The sequence below is a fragment of the Corvus kubaryi genome, unplaced genomic scaffold (genome assembly GCF_017639235.1).
Source record: "Corvus kubaryi isolate FWS band 111438036 unplaced genomic scaffold, C.kubaryi_AGA036_p1.0 37266, whole genome shotgun sequence".
Taxonomy (NCBI): Eukaryota; Metazoa; Chordata; class Aves; order Passeriformes; family Corvidae; genus Corvus; species Corvus kubaryi.
Window position 1 is genome coordinate 4,912,018 of NW_024581081.1, and position 17,311 is coordinate 4,929,328.

At 38.0% G+C, this 17,311-nt stretch overlaps 1 protein-coding gene across 4 annotated transcripts in view; it reads left to right on the forward strand.

Annotated features, from left to right (window-relative positions):
- The window catches only part of SMOC2 (SPARC related modular calcium binding 2), a 140,998-nt gene that overhangs the window by 94,134 nt on the left and 29,553 nt on the right, over positions 1 to 17,311 (forward strand). For all 4 annotated transcript variants that reach the window (XM_042025160.1, XM_042025161.1, XM_042025163.1 and 1 more), the window contains exons 8-9: positions 2,798 to 2,984; positions 10,105 to 10,187. In XM_042025160.1, the coding sequence (XP_041881094.1) occupies positions 2,798 to 2,984; positions 10,105 to 10,187 (270 nt within the window). The remainder of the gene's footprint in view (positions 1 to 2,797; positions 2,985 to 10,104; positions 10,188 to 17,311) is intronic.

The window sequence follows — 17,311 nt, forward strand, 5'->3', positions numbered from 1 at the left end:
CAATGATAAGTTCCTCTGCTTGTTAAAATTTCCCATCTGTAAGGGAAAGATAAGAAATTAAAAGTTTCAAGAAGGGGAAAGTCCTTTCTCTTTAAACCTTCCTTTGATTACTGTCTGCTCTGTTTCCAGTCTCACTTGTGATGTTAAGTTCAAGCAGTCTTCTGACTGTCCATCCTAAAGCTATAAGCCACGTTTTCAGCCCTCCTGTGACATCTTCCCCATAATTCTGCTTTTCTGTACCTCTAATGTTTAAAACCAGACCTAAGGGAGAAAAAGGACCAGAAGAAACATGACCTAGTGCAAAAAATACAAATTTGTAGCTTGAGAAACAGCTTGTAGAAAATCTTGCTTCAGCAAGTCAACCAATAAAGGCCAGTTATCTAAGTCTAACACTGTCTCCTAAACCACCTCAAAACAGGTGATTGCACTGGCCCATGAGTCAGCAATGCAGTCCTTCATGGGTTGTTTCAATCAGTAGAAATTAGAGGTTCACAGAAATTAGGGAGTGTGCCTTATGCCCACAGCTGAAACAGTCCATATCTGCTTCTGTGCTGGGAATTTTCCATCACACCCTCTCGGTTCAGACACATTTTGTCTATCTGGATGACCTGACTATGTGGTCTTTATACCCCAGAGTATTTTCTAAACAAAGTTGGGAGCATAAAAATGTATTGCTCCTCTAGGTTTCAGAGAGATAAGAATACCTACCCCATGTTATGTTGCTAGTTATAAGGATGTAAACCACGAGAAGGTTGCAGTAGCTAATGGCGTGTTCCCAAGGTTTATCCGTACAAAAGAGATATTAATCTAATGGAGTTTAAAGAGGAGTAATGATTTCCTCCCTCTCATCTGCTTCACCCCATTTGCTCTTTTTTGTTTGATTATATACAAAACATAAAAAGTGAACAACTAAGGTAAGTGATGTGTTTCTAGGGTTGTCACGCCTTGTTTCTTGATAATCATTATAATCCATATTCACTGACAGGAAGATTTATTTTGGCAGCTGTAGGAGGATGTTGGTGACAGATTTCTACTTTGTCAAACTATAGTTATTTTTGTGAAGGTTTCAACATGCAAATAATTAATATTTCCCTTTTTTAAAGAGTGTTTCTGTCGCTACTACACTGATTCTCTAAGTACACTTTATTATCTAAACACTGGCAATTTGAGAGGTATTCCATCTCTGTTTATGTCAGTGGGTAGACAAAGTCAAAAATATGCAAAATCATTGACTTACCTAGATACCCTGTTCAAATACTATATGAAACAAAAGAGGAAAAAAGTCAGCTAGAGACCTCCATCTGTGCCTTGTGTAATCAAGCTAGCGAGTGATATCCTCTTTTTTTAAACCTTTTACGTGGATTGGAAAAAACCACTCAGTTTTGTAAACCAGGCCATTGTGTAAGTGGAATTGTGTGCCATTTAAAGTGTGAAAGTATTTAGCTTCCTACCACCTTTTCTCCTCCACAGAAGTCTTACTGATTTTCGACATTTACATTTGCAAAAGTCTGTCAAGGATCAGTAGTATTCTGGTCATGATTAGTGAATTTCTGTCAGTTTGTGCCTATAATTTGCAAAGCATTTTCTGAACTCTGTGGATAAAAGAAAACAAGATTACCCTAAAGCTGAAATTTGTTAAAATGGACTAGAAAATTCAGTCAGGATTCAACTTGTTCTTTGTGGACTGACTTATTAAAAGTCAAAAAGTAAATTCTTTAACTGATTTGAAAAAAGAGCATATATTACCCACAATTTTTTTTAATTGTAACATTAAAATGACTGTTCTTTAACTGAAGAGAATCTCTTATTGATTGAAATTCTACTAGCTTGAAATTTTCCTGTCAGTAGTTTGAATGTCTGTAGAGTGCTTAATATTCTTGTTTTTCAAATATTTAATTTTTTTTTTCCTACCGGATAGTTTGGAAATTATACAGAAACTGTATTATTTAACAATCTAAATTTCACATAACAGAAGAGTGATTTTAAAGTCCCTGGAAAAATAAGGGCTTGAGTAAAGAGTCTCTCTCATTTACTGTCTCTGAAGTGCCACATGTACCAGTTTAGTAGTGACCAAAAATCCTCACCAGAGGTGTTATTTTACTGATTGGTGTAAACTGATAGGCCTTCTCAGGCCCTGTGTTTTCTGCTCTTTCCACCTTGCTTCATAGTTTCATGTAAAGGCTGAGAATGTATATATGTAAGTTTTTCACACACTCAGAAAGTTTTTGGACATACTGATTACATTACATAAAAATGTATTACTTTTTTTCATGGGTCTTTGCTCTCCAGAGCAAATGATGCATTGCCAATGCTAGAATCACCACAAAAGGATGTGGAAGAATTATCACTGTGTTAAGAGATTGCTTCAAAACTGGAAAAAATGAGCAGAATATAAACATCCAAATGAATATCTAGATGAATAATTCATTTAAGGAATCCTAAGCAGATGGATTTTTACTGTTCTCTCTGAAAAGAATCAGTACTTTAGGGACTGTGGAGTGGATGAAGATTTTTTTAAGGTCACAAAGTATTTACTTACCCATAGATTGTATCAAGTAGAGGAAAGGGGGAATTCAAGGTGTTATTAGGACTATAAAATGAAGCGGCTTCATAAAAGGAAATTAAACTTTCTAACAGTATATAGCCTAAACCAGTGTAGTTGGTATTTGGGCTGTAGCAAGCCTTCTCAAAGAAAATACTTATATGCAATCAAAGAAAGATATAAAATCTGTTTGATAAATCTAGTAGGCTCTTCCCATCTATCTTCTTCAATACTTTTTTCTTTTCCATCTGAAAGCATCGTCATGTGATCAAGAACTTCAGTCAGCCCTGGAGGAAGCAAAACAGCCCCAGAAAGACAATGTGTTCATTCCAGAGTGTGCTCAGGGTGGCCTCTACAAACCAGTGCAGTGCCATCCTTCCACAGGCTACTGCTGGTGTGTTCTGGTGGATACGGGACGTCCCATCCCCGGTACATCAACAAGGTAAGGGAGTACACGTTCAGTTCTCAAAAGCTGTAGTGAGAACATGCCCTAGTGTCCATGGACTATCATGTAGGTTTCTGTTGCTGGTGGAATTATGTCATATAGTTTTTTTCCACTGTAAAGTGAAATGTTTTGAGAGACATCAAGAATTAGGGCCAGATGGCCATGGGCTCTTTCTGCAAGGACACAGGCAGTTTGCTGTCCTATTCCTCTTCTTTACTCCTATTTTGTGCTGGGAATCCAAGGGTTGGAGCATATAATGAATAATCCCAGAGGAAATTTCACAGTCCTTACCCTGAATATAAAATAACCAAGTAAGATGGTCTATGACAGAAACCACGTCCAACCTCAGAAATGCTTAGTTATTTTTCCAGCAACCTCCTCAACTATTTCATATGACAGGCTTTGATGGAACAACTCCTCGGGAAGTCATTGAGAGGAAATATCATTTTAGTGTGTTATTAATAGAAGGTTGGAGTTCAGTCATCTCAGCTGAGCCGGATATATGGTAAAGTGTTGTGAGCCACACAGTGCAGATGTAGGCAAAGCAGATATCAGGTTCCAAAGGATGCTATTTAGTTTGGTTATTGAGGTTTGGCACTTGTAGGAATGCTGTAGAAGCTCATATAGAGCTGGCAAGCAGCATGGGTATCTTGATGCAATCATAACTCTTTTCTAACTCAGGCAAAATCATTTTTTAAAGATTTGCATAGGGTTTGTGAAAGAAACACACATTATAAGCCACTTGCTGTAAAATAGTATATTCTTGGAGAGGCTTTTTTCATGTATTCTTCAAGTGCTGATTTATTGCTAGCTGTTTATACCATGGCCTAGACTATGCCAATTACAGTACCATCTGAAGTGGACTTGATGATCTTAGAGGTCTTTTCCGGCCTTAGTGATTCCATGATTTTATGACTTAAAGTTGCTGTTGATCTACTGATTCTGGCAAGTTGAGGTCCATAAATGGTCAAAACAGAATAGTCTAAATTTGATCCTGAAACTATAGGATCAGTATACATATTGTGTGAGGATGTAAAGATGACTTTTAGAGATTCCTGATACTCCCTTCTATGCTCTTTCTCTGTTCTCCACCCTTAGGTTTGTTCACTGTTTCTTCTTTTTAGTAATAATCTTTCTTTGAATGAATAACTTAAATAATTTTATTTCCTGTTCCCTAATTTGAGTCCAAATAATCTTCTTGTGCTCATCAAGCAATGGGGCTTCTGCTGTGGTTTTGTTTTTGTTGGGTTTTGGTTTTTGGTGGGGTCTTTTTTGGTTTTTCGTTTTTGTTTGAATTTGTGTTTTTTCCTGTCTGTTTTTGGTTTGGGTTTTTTTTGGGGGGGAGGGGTTTGTGGTGGGTTTTTTTTGGTTTTTGGTTGTTTTTTTTTTTCGTTCTTACTGATATCATTTTATTATAGTCACAGAATACCTGAGATTGGTAGCGACCTCTGGAGATTCTCTGGTCCAACCCCTCTACTCAAAGCAAGATCATCTAGAGTGGATTGCTAGGGCCTATGTCCTGTTCATTCTGAGTATTTCTAAGGATCAGGAATCCATAGCCTCTCTAAGCAGCCTGTTTGATCACCATCATAGTTAAAAATAAGGGATTTTTGTACATTTGCATGAAATTTTCTGTATTTTGTTTTGTGTCCATTGCCTTTTTTCCTGCCTCTGGACATCACCAAGAAGATTCTGAACCCCTTTCATTATTTTCCTCTCTTTGGATACTTAGAGACAACATTAAGATCCTCCCTGAGCCTTCTCTTCTCCAGGTGAATGTTGTCAGCACCCTTTCCTTACTATATCAAATGCTTCAGTCAATTATATTCATGGCCCTTTGCTCCACTCACTCCAGTATGTCCATGTCTCTCTTGTTTGGGGAGCTCAGAGCTGGACACAACATTGCAGATATGTCTCATTGTCCCATTGTGAATCAGAGGGAAAGGACCTCTTCCCTTGACCTGATGGGAGTACTTTTTCTAATGCAACCCTGGAGGCTGCTGGCCTTCTTTGCTGCCTCATACTCAGCATCCATCAGAAATCCCGTGTTCTTGCTTCAAAGTTGCTTTCCAGCTGGTTGGCCCCATCCTGTACTGGTGCAGGGTGTTAATCTTTGCCAGGTGCAAGAATTTTGCATTTTGTTTTTTTTGAACTTCATGAGATTCCTGCATTTCTGCAGCCTGTTGAAGCTCCTCTGAATGGCAGCACAGCTGTCTTGTGTATCAGACACTTCCTCCCAATTTTGTATCATCTGCAAACTTAATAAAGTTGTTCCATGTCCCATCTTCCTGGTCACTAAGGAAGAGGTTAAACAATATTGTCTCTATGAGCTTTGGGGCTTTCCAGTGGTGACTGGCTTCCAGCTGAAATTTTGCTGCTGATCCCAAATATTTGATGCTGGCTGTTCAGCCAGTTTTCAGCACACCTCTCTGTTCATTTATCTAGTACATACTTCATCAGCTTGTCTATGAGAATGTGGTTAGAGACAGTGTCAAAAGCCTAGTTAGAATTAAGATTAAGTAATATCTGCCTGTCTCGCCGTATCCACTGAGTAAGTTACAGAATCATAGAAAGCTGCAGCATTGGCCAAGCATGATTCCCTCTTCATAATTCTATCCTGACTACTGTCAATCACCTTCTTCTTCATATGTTTTGAAATAGCTTCTAGGAGGATTTACTTCATCACCTTCTCAGAAACTGAGGTAAGTCTTTCTGGCTTATTTGACTCTTCCTTGCCCTGCTTGAACACAGAAGTGACATTGGCTTTCTTCCAGTCCCCAGGAACCTTCCCCAGTCAGTACAACCTTTCAGATATAATTAAGAGTGGCCCACAAATCAGCCAGCTCCCTCAGGACTTGTGGGTGCGTCCCATCAGGTTCCATGGAGTTGTGTATATCCAATTTGTTCAAACAATCACTGACTTGATCCTTCACCACCCAGGATAAGTCTTCCTTGCTCTAGACTTTACTACTGATGTCAAGGACCTGGGATTCCTGAAGACTGTTTTTACAAGTAAAGACCAAGGAGAAGGTGCCATCAAGTACTTCTGCCTTCTCTCTGTCCTTTGCCACAAGGTCTCTTGTCCCACCCAGCAGCAGGCTCACACTTCCCTTGTCTTCTTTTTGCTGCTGATATGCACGTTAGAAGTTCTTCTTGTTGCCTTCATGCTCCTTAGCAGATTCCTAACCCCATCCCTGCACACTTGAACAGTGTCTATTCCTCCTGTATCAGCTGACCCTTTCTATGCTTCCTTTTTAAGTGTAAATTTTGTTAGGTGATCTTTGCTCATCTGTTCAGGCTTCTTGCCACATCCTGCATGTCAGGATGAACCGTTTATGAAACTGGAGGTGATGATCCTTAAAAATAAACCAGCTTGCTTTCCTATTCATATGTATAGTGCAGTATGTGCCATTTTGGCTCCTACTGTCATACAGACGGGAATTCTAGGTCTTCCCAAGCCCTTGATGAATCACCTATGGACCTAGAATCAGTCTCTGTCTCTTTTTTTTCCTGTTTGGTCTGCTGGGCTCTTGTTTTTGGCAACTACACAGTCACTCAGCTGTGGGAGAAGAGGCGGCAGGAAGACCTTTCACTGTGCTGCATGTCTCTAAGGTTGGAAGACTGGAAAATTGGATTCAATCTTTCCATGCATATGGTTTTGACACAGAAGTGCTCTGCCTGATGACTGATATTAAAAAGATCAGCTGCTGTGTTCTTGACTAGTTCTAATTTTTCAGCTTTGTTAGACTTAAGGTCAGTCCTCAGTGAAGCTCTGCGGAAGTAAAATTTAGTAATATCCCCAAAGAGGACATTTCTGAGCACAGATGGGTAAGGAGAGTACTCAGTTTTAGGAATTTCGTACTAAATAAAGAATGACTGGTGTATTTAGGAATCTACAGTCTTGGTAAACAAGCAGGTGGGATTACTGCCTGGAGTTTAAGAGGAATGTCTAGACGTCATTTCTGAGAAATATTTAGGTGGGCTGGAATCCCATTAATTATTTCTCGATTTTAATTTTTTTTTCTGTATTGATAAAATTAAATGGTTTTTTTCTCAGGCAGAGGGAATTAAAGGGGGATCAGAATATTATGAGGAATATACAGTTCTCTTTTTGTAATTCTTGTAGAATGGAAAGAATGAATATGTGAGTCTTTCCTACTTTAAACAACCAGGAGCTTTTGAAAAATTTTGTGTACTATCTTTCAGTTTTCCACTGCAAAATACAAATTAAAAGATGTTTAAACTCTGCTGTAGGAACAGATAACATTAGTACTCCTGGTAGCAAGATGGATGCATAGCGTACTGCAATCTCTTTTCTGCAAATAAGAACTGAATCACTGAGGGACCACAATGAAAGGATAGACAGATCTGGGAAGCTATTGCCAGAACAGCTCAATATTCTGCGTGTTCTTTGTTTTGAATGTATTAATGAGGATGACATTTGTCGTATTATAAGGTTTTGAACACCTCAATAAATGGCAGTCACATTAAATAAGATCCTCAAAATGAAGGGAAATTATTAATATTCATTTACCTTCTAATACACTGTCATCTGAAAAAAGACAAACCATTTGTCAGTGAAGGTATTTCAGAAAAAAATAATCTTACTCTAGAGTTAAAATAAAGTTATGTCAATGAAGAATCTCTCTAGGACATTTAAGACAGTAAGACTTAGAAGAAATAGATGAAGTTGTGGAAAAAATCTGGATTAAAAGGAGGCAGTGCATTTAAAGGGTAAAAACAACCATTCCCACAAAAGTCTATCAGTGTGGTCCTCACCAGCTGGCTCCCAATGCCTCTTGGAAATCACAGCATGAACCTCACCCTTTTTGCTCAGTGGGGGCCGTGGGGCTGTGTGACTTTTGTGACTTTTTAGCAACTAGGATCTTGTGCAGAGTACCCCATACTTGCACAAGATTCTCTAAACTTAAGAAAATCCATAAATAATCTGTTTCATGAAGCTGCCCACACTGTAGAATCCTTCCTGTGGACGCCTCCGTCTTCTACTGCTTTGTACACCTCAGTAAATCTCATCACTTCCCAGCAGACTGATCAGAGGTATAAAGCAGTTTTCATAAGCCCTTGGTAATTCTAGATATACATTTACTGCTAGGGATTCTTTCCCTTTTTAAATTCAAAAGAGTAACTTGGGATGTCTTTTAACTACACTATTTTTAACCTGACAGTGCTCCATTCTGACATACTATCCCGTTCCCACTCTTTCTCCATGAAAGCTGAGGCAAGTCTGTTTTTCTTATCAGTTTTAAGCATGGCTGTTCCTGTATGGTAAATTTTAAATGACTTGTTTTCTTTCTTCAGTTGCTTTAAAGACTTAAACATAGACTTTTCACATTGCAGCATTTTAACAACTACTGGGCTTTTATAGATTTAGTTTGTGTATGATGAACTACATGTGTATTTAACAAAAATATCAGCCAGAAGGGTAGAAGAGTAGAGGCCAAAATATAAAATGAAGGCACAGAGCAGCCACAGTAACGAAAAAGAAGGAGGGGAATGCAGAGTCAGGTATCAGATTAATCAGGGGCCAGGCTCTTTGCCAGATACTGCATTAGTGAGTATTGCTCAGAGACTTCCCTTTCACTGTTTTCTTGGCTGATTGAAGTGGTCATCCATCAGGTGTCTGAATCCAACCCATGTTATCAAAGCACCTTCTATTTCTGCCATTCTTTAGGGTAAAAAAGAGTCTTTAGCTCTCCCACGTCCATGAAAACAACACTGTACCTTCTTGCAGCAGCCAAAATTTGGTGGGCCAGTAGTCAGTTTCATCAGATGATGTGTAAATAAATTAAGCCCTCAAAGGAAAAATAATATTGTGGTTTTCTATGCTGCCTGATAATTAAGATCAAAATATTTAGGCATTGCTTTTAGAAGCAGTCTGGCCTGAATCCAGAACATTGCCACCATTCAATGTTTCTAGAAATATTTTGTTCCAAAAGAATTTGGATTAGTATATTTTAATATGACATTTTATTATGCCACTCAGTAAATGTGATTTTGGTGAAGTTAGAGTAGGAGAACTTCAGTTATATAAACTATGGAAGAATCTAGATAAAAGAATCAGTGAACAAGTACATGCACGCACATGTAAGTAGACACAATTCATGTTCGTCTAACTGAGAATTTAAACTTTCTCTGAAATGCTACATGCTAAGTTCTGCAACTTCAACCTATGTTAGGATAATAAAGTAAAAATCTCTCAGAAAGAGATTCTGTCGAGGTGAGTGAAAAACCACCATGCATTGATAGTGGGACATGGAAGAAGAGATGAAATTCAGCAGCAGATGCTCCCATGCCTCCTGGTCTTGCATAAGGGATATTGCTGGTGGTGTTGCGTAAGTCAGTGTTTGTTGGAAGTACAAATAGCACAGTTTCTTGTTACCAGTTGGACTAACAAAGTGACTTTAAGTAAACTCAGTAAGCATAGAAGAGCCAGAATATTCCAGCAGCAGGTGGAGATTCAATCTTTTTCACAATTCACTTCAAGCAGCTCCAGCCCAATCACCTTCCTTCTGTAAATCCTATCAGTTCTTAACTCTTGTTCAAAACATTTGTGGTTAACCCTTCTTACTTAAACTATTTTTTTTTTTTTTGAGAAGATACAGTAACACATGAATTTAGAGCTGCAGTAGTACCTAACTGCAGTACCTGCCTTGCTGTGATTTTGAAATTGCTTCTCTGGCGTTTCCCAACGTGAATACTGTTTGCGATATTGTTTATGACTTTTTGGTTTTGTAGGTGGGGGACAGCCTTATTTTTTTTCTTGATTCTATGGGGTTTTTTTGGTATAGTTTTCAAAATAATTTCTATTTTGTACTAATTTATAGCAATTCTTTAGTTTTCCTCCCAGTAGAAAGGGCTTTAGAAGAGAGAATACTTTTTTATTTTGGTATCAACTCCTGGAGCATAGAGATGGGTTTCTTTGGGGCAAGTGAAAAATAGGCAGATGAGGTTGCATTGCCCTCTGAATGAAAATACAGGCTTATTCTGTGACTACAAGAAGGTAAGAGGTTTTTTTTGGACTACAAAATTGGAAATAAATTAAGTCTTAATCAAATTAACCTTGACTGGTTTTATTCTCTCCCTGTATGTTCTTTAGGTATGAACAACCTAAATGTGATAATGGTGCCAGAGCTCACCCAACAAAAACAAAGGATTTGTACAAAGGACGCCAACTTCAAGGTCAGTGAAACTGATAAATTTAAGTTTATGCATTTCAATGCTTTATTTATTCACTGCAGTAAATTAGAAAGCAGTTCCTTACACTATATCAAAACGATGTATCTTTTAGAAATCACTACATTGATTTGCCACTAACTGAAGTCTTTGACTTTGGAGCAGTGTATGTTAATTTGGGTCTTGGGATATTGTCAGAGAAAGAAAGGCTCATTTTAGTCAGTAGTTTAATGGCAGTCACATTTACTTACTGGAATTATTCTTTGCTCCTGTCATATCAGGGAAATTGGCAAATATATCCAGGATAACTTAACCTATACTTCATAATCCTTGTTCTAGCAAAATCCATGGGACATTTACCTCCATCTTCAAATCAGTCTAAAACATCTATCCATCTTACTTTCCTCCAAGAGTATCTTTGTCAATTTGCCTCAGAGTGATACTTTTTTTTCATTATTCCCTGTTGCAGTAAAAAAATGTTGGTATTTATTAAAGTTTTCATTTTTTTCACACTTTTTATAATCATGTGAGAGATCTTATCTATGGATAGTTGAGCTACACAGAATTCAGTAGACTTCCTTAATTTTTGAAATGGCTTTTTAGTATGCCTGAATAACTTGAGGTGTAGCAGGTTTAGTGATATTGCACATTATGAGAGAATTACAAGTCACTGTCAGCCATCGTAAAAAACCAGAAAGAAGTAAATAATATGTGCAGACCTTTCATGTCACGAAAAATATTCTAGTTTAGCCACCCAAAGAAGCATTTAGACAATAATTCTCAACTAATGTGCCTATCAGTGTTGAAGTGCATATTGAATGAACACACATTAATATTCTCTGTCATGAAATAAATTTAATTACAAGGTGTAATAAAAAAAATACTAGCTATAACTCTATGTTGTGTTCTACATACAAGCTAATCAAACGATCTGGTTGAAGATGCTCTGCTCATTGTTGGGGGGCTGGACAAGATGACCTTCAAGGGTCCCTTCCAACCCAAATTATTCTGTGCTATTTTACAACTCCACGGAAACCAGTGGAAAGTTTGCCATCTGCAAAAATTTATTTCACACAGCACTTCCATAGTTACAGACTTGGATGATTACTTGATTTTATGTGGCGTTTTTTTCTGAGAAGAACTTGACTCAGAAGATACTATAGCAGAGCAGAAGTTGAACAAGTTTTGCTGTTGAAAATATCACTTCCTGGTCAATCTTACCTTTTGCTAAATATTTTGCAAAGCATTTGCTAGATGGAATCTTAGAGGGAGAATGGGCAGGTGAAGGTTTTTAAGATTTCATATATCTAGTTTTTGTCTAAACTGCTAGTGCTTTTACAAAGTACAATAATAAAGATTTATCCAAAATCAAGTTACTTTTCCAGTGAACTACTTCACAACAATTTTCGATGCTGCAAGCTCCTACCTGATAAATTAACTTTCATTAAGTTAGGCCATGGCATTTTTATTTTCCTTTTTTTCCATTATGTTATTTGCATTATGTGTGCTTTAGTCCCAAAATCCACTACAGCAATGCAAGCATATAATTACCATAATTGATATGTATGACATGGATTTGCTCTCTCTCAGGTTACTTAATCTTTGACTTCCAAATGCCTTGTGTTATTTTAAAATGAGGCAAACACCAAAATTTCTTAAATGCTTACAGGTTTGCTAGAAGAATCACCTTCTTTTACTCTGCAGCAGCATGGAATAAGTACATGCCTGTAGAAGTAACAGGGAAGAGGCTACTTCCCTGTTGCAGTTGTGTTAAGATGGCTTTTTTTTCTTCTTTCTCTCTCTGTAAAGCTAAATGCACAGGTCTTCAAGTGGCAAATTTCCCTCTTATCCTGCAAACTCTATAACAAGTAAAATGAACTGAATTTTACTTGTTCTTGATCTTGTACAGGTGTTTCTAGTTGTTAACAAGTAACACAAAGTTGTGCAAATAGCTAATATGAATCAACTTTTTAATAGCAATGAATCACTGTTCAAAGTTTCTCTATTGTAAGCAGCCTTGCAAAGGCAAGTTTGCATCTGTGTTGTCTAAATTTAAATGTAGCTTTTAATTTCTGAGTCGTGCCAGGACTGAATAAAGAAAAAGTATGTTAATTGGATACTTATTTTTAAGGAATAATACATTTTTGTAAGGATGGGTTTGCTTGATTTGCTGATTATAGCCACAAAAATGCAATAGCCCTGGGTGAAACCACTGTGACTGCCTACCGTGTAAAACCAGGAAGATTTTAAAATTAATTATTTTACTGCTATGAATGATCTTAAATGGGATAAACCTCACTGGTAGATCCTCAAGTGGATTAAATTGGCATAGTTCTGCAACTGCACTGATTTATACCACCTGAAAATTTGAACCCATTATATGCTAAGTCAAATATTTTTAGCAATAATTTGAAAATAAATCAAGATGCAGTTTTTGGCAAGCACTGATACCTCATTAAGGCAAAATTGTGGAAGGTGTCACTTAGAGTCTACAGCAAAATTCCCACTGATTTAAACCTAGCTAAGAATAGTCTTTACATCCTAAGGTAACCTTATATAAAGCATCTGAAACTGAAGGCTAGTCTAGTATTTGTAAGGACGATCCAAGCCACCTGTATCTCTTAGTTTGTGCTGGAAGTTATATAATAATAATAATAATTCTTCCCGTTAGATTTCTAGTCCTTTTTTTAAAGCCAGAGCATTTTTCTGAGGTTACTTGCGGTTATGATCCTTCTCAGAAACCAAGAAAAGGAGTCCAGAGAATGTCACATACTGGGGAAACAAAAGGGTTTTTTACTTTTCTCACAGTCAGAGTTTTCAAACATTTGTATTTTGACCTTTTGTTCTCCTCTGTGTTATACAGTAAAATGGAAGCTTGTGGTGAACTGACATATTCTGTAAAGTCTTGAATAGTTTTTCCATACTTTGGATTTCTGGTGTGTTAAATAGGAATTCGGTTTTCTACATCAGCTGATCAAGAGCATTTAAAAGGGTATAGCATGAAGGCTAGTTAAACAAAACGTATAGTATGATGAAATGAGGTGCAGGTGCTCCTGTTCCCAAAATCATGAGTCAAATTCAGCCAAGCTTAAGAATTATCAGTTCCTGACAGTGTAATTTTTCAGGCTGAGTCTATGGGTGAAGGTATTTTCAAGCATTATATGTATACTCTACTTTTTAATAATCAGTAAAACATTTTTAAGCACATATCTGCAATAGGTGTATATTTATTCATAAGTTGTGTAGATGTACTATTGTAACAATAAATTAAGTATACTGTAAAACATATCCAAATATAGAAATAGAAAAAGGATGAAATAAAGCTGAAATAATCACAATTTATTTTTTTAAATATCATCTATTAATAGCACAAAAAATATTTTCTTCCTGCACTCCAGCTGACTGTCATGTGTCTCCCCTGGGGTACATGCACCCTACCTTGGATACAATGAATAAGCTTCCTGTTCATAACTAGTCTTGCCTCTGCTCTAAGCAACCTGGAAGAAAAGGACTTTGGTACGTAGGAGAGCAAGACGTGATAGCATACTGAGACAGTGCCAGACTACTCAGATAATTTGTCTCCAGGGCAAATCTTTTTCTTATTTGAAAAGTATGCATTGAAATCAAGAAGTCTGTGTTTTAGGCTCTGCTGTGTGTGAGGGCTGGATAAACTTGGGTAGTCTTTTATAAGGTTTAAGATTTTTGTATTCTTACCTAACCTGGGAATTTATCTGTTTTGCCTGTAACATGATTTTCATTACCCAGACCTGAAATTTGAAAAGTTAGTGGAAAAATTTTTAAAGTATTCTGGGAAATGTAATTTTGTGCATATAATATTTTTTAATTAAAAGTATCCTTACCTTTTGTGCAGGACAAAACCAACAAAACCAAACAAATGAGTAAATGGCATACAAGTTTCAGTGAGGGACACAATGTCAAGCTGGATTTTCAGGTTTTACTGGGTTGCTATGATTTTGTTGATTTAAGTCAGACCACTAATTTTGTTTGCATTTTATTTTGGTTTGTTTAAGTTTCTCCTTTTCTTTAACACAATATGGGGTTTTTTGAAGTTCCTGCAGTTGTGATACTTCCTTTCATACAAAAGGATAATTTGAGAGGGGAAAGTATAGTTTGGAAATGACAGTGCCTCTAGCAGTAATACCATCTAGTGATTTGGTCAGTGTGCAGATGTAGTAAATCAATCTACTTAAAGTCTTGAAAGTCTCTCTTTTCTATTTTCTCTAAATACCGTAACTCTTCGCTACTGAATATCTTGTTTTCCTGAGATGCTGATCTCAGTTTACCTAGCTGTAATCCAGTAGAATGTGTCCATTGCAGTCAAGTTACTGTAGGGTTCTTCTGGTGATGTAAGATCAGCATTTCACTCCTATTTTTGTCCTTCATGGTAATCCCTCACTTCAGATGCTTGTCATTACAATTTTGATTCTAGACCATTTCTCATAAAAAGGTGAGTATTTCAGGGTTTTAATAACACTGAGTTAAGAAGCATTTGAAAGGTTTCAATTTTTATTGTCTAGAGTTTATTCGGTGCCACAAGAAGGATCCAAATTATTTTTGCACAGCCTCTCTGAGATAGATGTTGAATTCTCTGTGCCTGCTCCTCCCCACAACCCAAATCTGAAACCCAATGCTTTCCCTCCAGGGTCTAAGCTCTGCTAATCACTGTGGTGGTACTTTGATGGTCTACAGTTTAAGTCAAACTTAGAACTTTAAAACTATTATTCAACTGAAATGTCTTGATGCAGGGAACTTGTATAGGCAATCACTGTACTTAATAACAAAACAAAAAAATCACTTAATACTCTTCCTTAAATATGAACTGAAGGTTGTTTTCTAATTTCGTAGCGTACTACTGACTCAGCTCTTGTGTTGACATATGGGTGTTCTTAAGCTTAGTTTAACCTTGGCATTCAAGCAGTTAATGTTTTCTCCTGCAAATCATGCATGAGAGCAGTTTAACTAATTTGTTTATTTAATTCTTGTGTTACTTAAGGGAAACAAAAATATCCTAACTGCTCAATTTTCTTCCTATTGTATTGGCTTCATCTACTGTGTTTCTGATGGGATAATCCTGCACTGACCCTGAACTGTTTATGTTTTGTGGAGCAAAACTCATGATTTAAGGTATGGGTGAATTATGTGTGGATAAGTACAGTTTACTTTTGGTTGTTGGCAGTATATATTTTTTCCAAAGTTAAAGGGAAATAGTCAGAAGCACTCAAACCATGATGATGCAACACCCACAGCCAAACAGCCATCATGTGAAGTGTCTCACTTCAAGGCATCTTAAAAGAAAAGGAAGGTGATAGAGGCTTAACTGCTTTTCCTTTTGAGGTTCATTCCATTATGCAGTGGTTCCACTTTTGACCATGACTGCATCAGATTTCATAAGGTGCCAGAGTATTCCTCAGCTAAAATGCTGAGGTACCACCACTGTCCTACCTCATCTAGCTTATTCTGTTTTCACATAGTCCTTAGTTTCCTCAGTGTAGTCTGATACCAGCACCAAGTAGAAACTAATCTTACCTTCACTTTCTTAAACATTTGAATGACTAAAACTTTTCTTGTTTTCAAAGGTATCAGATAAGGCATAATGCAAATTATATACACATGCTTGCCTTCCCATGAGCTTCAAATTGTTAGGTCAATTGGCATGTAACTGTCTCCACTGAGCTGCAATTTAAAAGGATTATATTTTTATGATGTAACCAGCTCTTTGGCTGTGTGAGCTAATCCTGAAAATACTCCTTTCTGCTATCAAGTCTTAAAGCTCTGAGTTGTCAGCCAACCATTTGAAGTTGCCGGCTGTTTTGAATGAGCCTGTAATCACTGCCCTGAGCTCTGTGCTGTTCTGTTTACCAAGAGCTACTTAGCAAGAAGGCTCTGTATGGAGCAGAACTACCTAACAATGTCACTATGACCGGGAAATGTTGGTTCAGATCTGGTGTGAACCTTCATGACAGTGATGGCAAAACTGAGCAGCTGCATGGTGAGTGGATGGAGGGGACCTGCCTGGAGCATGGTGGGATCTGTAGGGAGGACGTGAGGCTCAAAAGTGAGGTACAACTCCCAGAGCTGGAAGTTAGGGATGGAAGCAGAGTGAAGCCCTCATAATCCAGAAGGAAATGGTTAGTAACATTCTGTGCAAATTAGACACCCACAAGTCTGTGGGCCTAGATAGGGTGCACCCAAGAGTAAGGAGAGAGCTGGCAAAAGACCTTCCCAAGTCACTTTCAATCATTTACCAGCAGTCCTGGTTAACTGAAGTCCCAGAAGGTAATAAGCAAATATAACACGCATCCACAAGAAGGGTTGGAAGGATGATCTGGGAAACTAAAGGCCTATTGGCCTGACCTTGGTACTGGGGAAAGTCATGGAGCAGATCATCATGAGTGCCATCACACAGCATGTGCAGGACAACCAGGGGATCAGGCCCAGCCAGTGGGGGTTTATAAAAGGCAGGTCCTGCATGAGCAACCTAAGCCTCTATGGCAAGGTGACTTGCTTAGAAGATGAGGGAAAAGCTGTGGTTGTTGAATATCTAAACTGCAGTAAAGGCTTTTACATCATCTTCCACAGTCTCCTGGAGAAACTGAGGCTTTTCTTGGCTTGAACAGGTGCACTTTTCACTGGTTTAAACACTGGCTGGATGGCTGGGCCCAGAGTGTGGTAGAGGATGGAACTAAATCCAGTTGATGGCTAGTCACTAGTGGTATTCCCCAGGGCTCAGTATTGGGGCTGGTCTGGCTTAATATTTTTATCAATGGTTTGGGCAAGAGGATTTAGTGCATCCCCAGTAAGTTTGCAGATGACACCAAATTAGATGGAAGTGTTATTCTGCTGGAGGGTAGGAAGGCTCTGCAGAGAGATCTTGACAGGCTGGATCAATCGGCTGAGGCCAACAGCATGAGGTTCAATAAAGCAGAGTGCTGGGCCCTGCACTTGCGTTGCAACAACCCCATGCATCGATATAGGCTTGGGGAAAAGTGGCTCGAGAACTGCTTAGGAGAAAGAGATTTGAGGGTGCTGGTTTACATTTGGCTGTGAGCCAGCTATGTGCCCAGGTGGCCAAGAAAGCCGGTGCCATCTTGGCCTGTATCAAGAAAAGC